Source organism: Poromitra crassiceps (genome assembly GCF_964638095.1).
Source record: "Poromitra crassiceps genome assembly, chromosome: 20".
Classification (NCBI taxonomy): Eukaryota; Metazoa; Chordata; class Actinopteri; order Beryciformes; family Melamphaidae; genus Poromitra; species Poromitra crassiceps.
The window spans coordinates 2315768-2323267 of NC_139637.1; the positions used below are offsets into that span (position 1 = coordinate 2315768).

The 7500-nt window shown below is 43.4% G+C and overlaps 1 protein-coding gene across 3 annotated transcripts in view; it reads right to left on the reverse strand.

Annotated features, from left to right (window-relative positions):
• Window positions 1-7500, reverse strand: part of asb8 (ankyrin repeat and SOCS box containing 8) — a 37440-nt gene that overhangs the window by 24725 nt on the left and 5215 nt on the right. Inside the window, exon 1 of one of the 3 annotated variants that reach the window (XM_083656386.1) lies at window positions 3134-3165. The exons of 1 other annotated variant lie outside the window; for it this stretch is intronic. Coding sequence is in view for 1 of the 2 variants with exons in the window: in XM_083656387.1 (XP_083512513.1) it covers window positions 6628-7263 (636 nt within the window). In the remaining variant the exon portion in view is untranslated. Of the gene's footprint in view, window positions 1-3133; window positions 3166-5245; window positions 7264-7500 lie in introns of those variants that run through there. One more of the 3 variants, XM_083656387.1, reaches the window with a different exon arrangement.

Sequence of the window (7500 nt, forward strand, 5' to 3'; positions counted from 1 at the left end):
CCCGGCTGGCACTGGCATGAAATGTGGAATTTTGATTTTGTGGGGAAGTCCACCATAAATTCCAGATGACAGGACTGGAAAATAATACCATTTTGTTTTCATAGCTGCCCCGACCAATACAGTATCTTAAACCTGATTAAAACAGATGTGTTAAGTTCTTCACCTTGCAATCTACTGCTGGGCCTTGAAAGTAAGACAATCTATCTTAAAAATACATATTTAAAAAAGTTGTTTGTCAAGAATTTACTGTACGTTTTCGTTGCCGTGGTTTCTTTTTTTTTGCTTAATTGACGGATTTCCTCACTTTGCTTGTATTTATTTTGTTGTTGCATGATAAAATAAACAAACATAAAAAAAACTTGCTGAACTATTTGCAACTGCTAGATCAATATCAAAACAGGAATATATATGATCCAATTTATGCACTAATTTGAGTCAGGATTCTCACGTTAAAGGATAAATCCTGGGAATAACTGAGTGGACTCTAAACACTGTAATGGTTTTACTGCACCATCTCAAATGACTACGCTCTGCGTTTATACAGGTCAACTTCACTACCCGTATAAGTGTGAGACTGAGACAATAAATCAGTTTGCAAGCTGCATTAGTCCTGAATGCACATCTCTGAGATCCATTACAGATTGGATATCAAGTCAACCTATTTTCGCCTCCATTCATCCAAGGTGACATGGAACCCATCAAAGTGGCCTAATTCCTGTCGCGCTCGTTGAGCTGCCGGCAGAGAGTCCCCCACTCTGTTCACTTGGATTTCTCCGACTCAGCAGGTGTAGGGGAACGGGTCCCGGCTATAATCAGCCACAGCCATCCAGTGTTTGATGCAGCCTGCTAGGAAACTGACTAAACAAACTGTATTAATAGCATCGCGCTGCAGCCGCGACTCTGGAATCTGAGGCTTGAATTGCCCAGAGGGTAGGGGGAGACCCCACAAAAGAGGAGGAAGGGAGGGGGGAGGGAGAGAGCGAGCGGGGAAGAAAGTAAGAGCAAAATAAAGAGAGAGAGAGGGGGGAAAAGGGGGGTCAGTGATTGGTCCAGTGAAGGATCAAGGGTATCTGCTGGATCACAGGTGAGGTACTGATACATGTGGGCTGTGAACGTTTGAGACAGGGGATCTAGGCTGCAGCTGGGTGTGTGTGTGTGTGTGTGCAACAGCCAATATGTATTTATGTAACCACCACAGTGAACCTGAGATTTGGTAAATGGAACAAATGAAACCCTATATCCACGTCTGCATAACGAGCGAGGTCTAAACACTAAGTCCCATGGACAGCCAACAGACAATGCAGGACAATACAGGACAGCTCCAGCACACTTTTTCTAAAATGAAACTAGAAACACTCTGTCTGCACATCAATTCATGGAGCAGTAATTTGTGAAGGCAACTGCCATGGGGTTTTATATGCCATAACTACAATTTAAGAAAACACAAAACAGACTGTGTCACTCGATCCTTAGGTTCTCAACCAACGGAGAGTCTCCATAGCCTCTGGTACTACTGACAACAGCTTAGCTTAAGCATTCACACTCAGTGCTATATTGTGTGTTCAGTACAATATTGTAATATCAAACCAGTAATAACAGGGATAGGCTCAATGAAATCTCAGATCATACAGGTCCAAATATATAAAGCAGTGGTTCTCAAAGTGGACCCACAGGGGTCCTTGAGGTGGTTCCAGGGGGTCCCCAGCAAAAAGGAGAAAAACTTATTTTCACTATAATAACTTAATTCCATCCATAATATTATAAGTAACATAATGACAGACTAGTTTGGTTATGGGTTTCATACACTTTCTGTAATAAACCCTCTAAAAGCAAAAATCAGATGGGGAACGCTGGGACCCAATCTTATTAAATGGAGGTTGTGGTCTAATTTGTGTCAGTTTAGGGGCCCTTCGTCCTTGACGTGAAAAAGGTGAGGACCACTGATCTAAAGGTGTGTCTACGCTCAACATATAACCCTGGAAAATGGAACTCATGCTCAGACAATGTGAGTATGCAAATGTTACACCCAATCCAGCGAAAATACAAAACAGTTCAATAACATCTCATTTCAATTTTGTATGATTATTAAACACATGAAGATATTTGGTTTTGACAAAACAAGCTGCAGTTTTCTCTGGTGTAAACTGGTCTATGTGATGGAATGAGCTACTGTACAACGTTGCCAAAAACATGACCTACATTCCTAATGAAGGTGTTGACATGCATGGGGATGCGGATCGTTGGAGTGTTCAAGAGCTCAAGTTGCAATACTATGGATATCATTATTACTTGACTACTAAATTAACACTTTTGAAGACTTCTTGCAGACCGAAAAGTATCATCACGGCGGCATAGCCCATCGCCAAACAACAGATTTGCAAGTAAATTCCACGCAGTAAGAAATGTAGAAGATGTCAACGTTAAACTTAAACTCAAAATGCCAAAGTCAGTTTCTTCCAGCTAACGTTAGCTGGCTTGAAAAGTTTGTCTTTTAGCCTCCATTACCTTCTGGCTGCGCACGAGCAAACTTAGCCCTGCCTTTTCCCGTACAAGACCGCCTATTCCTTTCGGTAATTGGTTATAAGCATGTCAATCAACAGCATGTAATTCATGCATAGCTCTGGACGCTGTCAATAACAGCGGCTAGTAGAATCCAATTGGTTAAAAAACCAAAATCAACTTTTGTGTCCATGAAACTGATGGCTACATTGGCTAGCTGGTCTAAGCTAACGTTAACAACAGGCCGCTATGAGGGGAAAACACATTCAAGTGACACTGTTAAGCGCGCGCCAACGACTATTCGTTTCAGCGATGACAACCAAACAAACATCCGTTTAATGACCATTGAGATTGACTGTGCGTGTTTAATAAGAACTCGTACACAAGTCAGACACGAGCAGAAAAATAGCAAAAAAGCTAGCAGTTAAGTTAGCAGGGCTGTGACACTTCAGTGCAAACGAGTCAGTGCGAGTTAGCTAACGTTACCACAACAGTTTTGACAATTGGGTTGGACGTACCATTTTAATGGTAAAACCATTGAAAACTACTGCCCGGAACACTACTTTGTCATCGTTTGGTGTAAACTACATCAATATGGTCGATTTAATTGGTAATAAATTGTTTACAAACTCACCTTTGCGCCCCTCTCTCTGGCTCCCTCTCCTCTCCTCTCTCTTGGAATTTGACACTCCCCTCGCCCTCGAATCATCGCGAGAGTTCCACGTCAGTTACCATGTTCACCCAAGATGGCGAGACGAGAAGACGCCTTTACTTTTGGGACGCTGGCAGAGCTGTGGCAGAGAGAGAGGCATGCTTACTCTGCACAATAATAATATGAGTTTCCTTTGTCTGCTGCAGTGTTTCAATAACGCGGGAGGGAGGCTACAGGTCAACGTGGGAAATGAGCGATTTGTCTGTCAAGTTAGATCATTAGATACAACATGCCAATTATAGGACAAGTGGTAGCCTACTTTCCATACTACCAACAACCAATGTTCCCTACGCTCACATTCCTGTTGCCTTTCTAGTGTTCTCGTATTCGACTTTACAATTGATTTAAAAAAGAAAAGGAAAAATGCGTTCATTTGTAACTGTTGCTGTGCGAAAATGAAATAAATTAAATTTTGTTATTATTGTAGGTGTTTTTGGGTCTTTTTATGTCTATACACTCTCCTGGCCCTGTCTTGCAGGCGCCTGTTGGTGCACCTGGGCCAAAGCTGGATTCACATCATGCTCATAAAACCAGTGGTTCTCAAATTGGGTTCCATGGACCCCCAGGGTCCTTGAGGGGGTTCCAAGACCTTCAGATCATTCGGTAGACAACACAAACATTAAACAAATGAACAGAACAAAAGGTGCATCAGTGAGGACAGAGACTGTTCTGAATGTCTTCCCAATTAGTGCACCGGGCCCAGGGTGCACCCAATCGACCTAAGGACCCCAACACCAGGCTCCTGCAGGACAAGGCCAGGAGAGTGGGAGGGTCTAACATCTTATCAGATGGGGGACCCTGGGCCAATATCTTATCAAATGGGGGTCCGTGGTCTAATTTGTGTCAGTTTAGGGGTTCTTGACATTAAGAAGTTTGAGAACCACTGGTTTAAGTGACTGTTTGCCAATCTCAAATTAGACTCCTCCAATCAACAATGTCAACTGGCCCAAATGTGTTTTACATTATTTTACAGTTACCTTTATAAACCCAATTTCATTCAGCATGCGAAACGTTTTTTTTTTTTATTTTACCACTGAGGCTGTTTCCATTTCTATATCCTGTGAGGAAGTCGGCCTATGCTGTGTAGGTTATTCCGCTCCCTAGAATAAAACCTTGCTTAACAGCAGGCCTGACAGTAACAGGTACGTGGTGTGTTTCTGTGACTGCAAGGATGAGTGTCCTGCTGATACTTCTGTCTTTCCCCACTTTGGTTCAACCTGTTTCTCTTCCTCCTTTTAAATCCTTATCCTACAGAACTGCTGATATCACACTTCGTGCAAGAAAAGCATCATGTTGAACAATGTAAGAGAGGGGGTCTTTTTCAGTCTTGCTTTGGTTTCCTTCCTGAACTCTCTGCCTGGTCGTGGACGTCCTGCCTGTGGAAGGACAGGAGCAATGTGCGTAAATGCCCCAAAACAATAGGCAACCAATCATATACAGGTAAACACTGGTTATGCCAAGTGTCTGGAAATGTGGGGAAATGATTCAAGACGACGCAGTTGATATGCAACAGTGGAAGGCTTTAAATGCCATAAATGATTTCTGAACAATGAATTCCCCTTGTTTTTTTTAAATCACAGCGAATATCCCATACAGATGCTGACTGCTTTTAAACCAGTGAATTTATGTAAAGGTCTAGAGAGACCCCTAGTGGATAATTTGAGAATCTATTTCTTTTTGGATTATGTTCACATTGCTACTCCTCACATGAAGGTTTAGTTCACTCCCGTTTTCAGAAATGAAACAAAACTTTCACAGCGTTGAAAATCTAAATATATGTAAAGCTCGTGTTTTGCACTTCATTGATCAAAAGCTCAGCCAACAAATGTCACAGTGAAAATAAGTAAATAGTCAGTGAACAAAAGCTGAAGTGGAGCAACAATGGCTCATAATTCATACCATCACACACCTGGTTTGAGAAAGCGTGTTTACTCCAACATTACATTGGTTACTATGAACGTCAACATCTTATTGGATCGTCAGTAGCATTAAGGTTGCAGAGATTATAAGCAACATCATATATTTCGCATGTATTAGATGTGGTATTGCTCAATCAACAAGGGGAGAGGTGACCACACCTTTCTTTAGCTTGCAGGCTGTTTTACCTGTGGGTTAGATACCACAGGTGAAGAAACACAAGCTGACATGCTGCTTTTGTATATAAGAATCTGTTCTTAATTGTTTGCCTGGGTAAATAAAGGTTAAATAAAAAAAACAAAAAAAACAGACTCATGCTCAGGGTAACAAAAGGATGTACAACAATTTTCAGCAGCCTACAGTTGGGTTTTTAAAGTCATGGTGCCTAGTTATGATCAGTTATAAAAAATATAGCCAAAAATGTACCTGAGTTGTCTACTTAAATGGCTCAATATTAGTTGTTTTTTTACGAAAGACAACGGAGAGAAAAAGTAATTAATATAAAGGCATTTACTTTCATTAAGTTGACAACAAAACAAAACTTGAGGGGTATACACAAAATTGGCGCCACTAGGACAATCTAAGAGGGTTATATTGATACATCTGTAGAACAAGCAAAAATCAAGCACAGAACGTGGTCAGACTTAGACAAATGCAAACTCAAGTACATTACCAGATGCATATTTAATCTTTAAAAGAGAGAAAAAAAACTTGATCATGCCACTTCAGTTTCTACAATTTAAACAATTAAGTCTAAAATAAAGTTTTTTATGTTAATTTTTTTTGGACCAGTGAAACTGAACACCCTTGACATTTCTAATAGTTTTAAGATTTGGAGTAAACCTACACAGAAACAACTTTATTCTTCCTTGGCAGCTGCAGAATAAACTGCATCTTTTCTTTACATTCAAACAAATATCAAATCACATTTGACGGCAGGCATGAGGGGAGGGGAGGGGAGGGGAGGGGAGGGGAGAGGAGAGGAGAGGGGAGGGGAGAGGAGAGGAGAGGAGAGGAGAGAGGAGAGGAGAGGAGAGGAGAGGAGAGGAGAGGAGAGGAGAGGAGATTAGCCTATACCTGGTCCAATTACCTACATTTCCGGACACCAATGGCATCGGGTGACTTTTATAATTTGCTTTTTCAACATAAAAAATAAAACTGGCACAATCGATTATGTTCGTTTGAACTGAATTTTCCTCGGGATTTGCAAAAAGAGATCGTTCTGCGTGGTAATTTCAGTGGGAAATCATTGAGAAAAGCATGGCGGCCAGTCATAACTGCACACACTCACAAAGCACCATATTACATCCATTCATAAGTGCCACTCGAGGAACTGCAACAACCTCTGACACAATTACTGAACAGCTTTGCATCATCAGACACTGTCTGAATATTATCTATCTAACTCAATGGAGAGAGACTTTTGTTGCCAAGAAATGCATTGTAAATGAGCTGTGTAATAATCAGCCAGTGATAGCCTCTGAGCTCCTCCTTCCCCCTCAGTCTCTCAGCAGTAGATAGTCTTTGATGGACTCTGGTAAAGGGAGCTCTTTCACTGCGGTGGGGAGGAACTGCGCCCCCAGGCTGTGGCGCACGGCGCAGCGGGCCAGAGCGCGGAGCGTGGGCGCCTGAGACACCATGCCGGTGAGCCTGGAGAGCAGCTGGGGATCCTTGCTCAGCTCCTTGGGCAGGGTGCCGTCCGGGCGCCGGACCTCAAAGCGCCCGGCCGCCCGGCACAGCAGCTCCAGGCACTCCTCCACCTGTTCGCTGCCCAGGCCGCGGGCCAACAGCGCCACCAGGCGGGAGATGGGCGTCTGGCCCTTCAGGTTGGTCACGTGCACCTGGGCGCCGTAGTCCAGGAGCACCCTGACGCTCTCCAGGTTGCCCTTCATCGCCGCCCAGCTCAGCGGCGTGTCGTTGTTGTAGTCGCGGGCGTTGGGACAGGAGCCGCTCTCCAGCAGGGCGCGCACGCACTCGGGGTTGTCCTTGAAGGCGGCCCAGTGCAGCGGCGTGTCCTTGTTGCCGTCCAGGGCGTCGGGCTGCGCGCCGTACTCCAGCAGCAGCTCCACGCAGCCCTCGTCCTTCTCCGCTGCGTAGTGCAGTGCTGTGCGGTTATAGCCGTCCAACGCATTCACCTGACAAGGATATTCAGTATCATGACCAGTCATAAGCAGAGGGTTTTGCTGACCCTTTACAAATTCTTGGCAACATTAATGGGAGACTTGTTGCCAGTTACCATTGACATTAAAATACATTAATAAATCATAAGCTTCCTCAATTACTGTTTATATAGACGGCAATAATCCAACTATTGGCCTTAAATAAGACAATATTCTTATTAGGCCATTTACATGGGTTGCTTATAGAGAGCC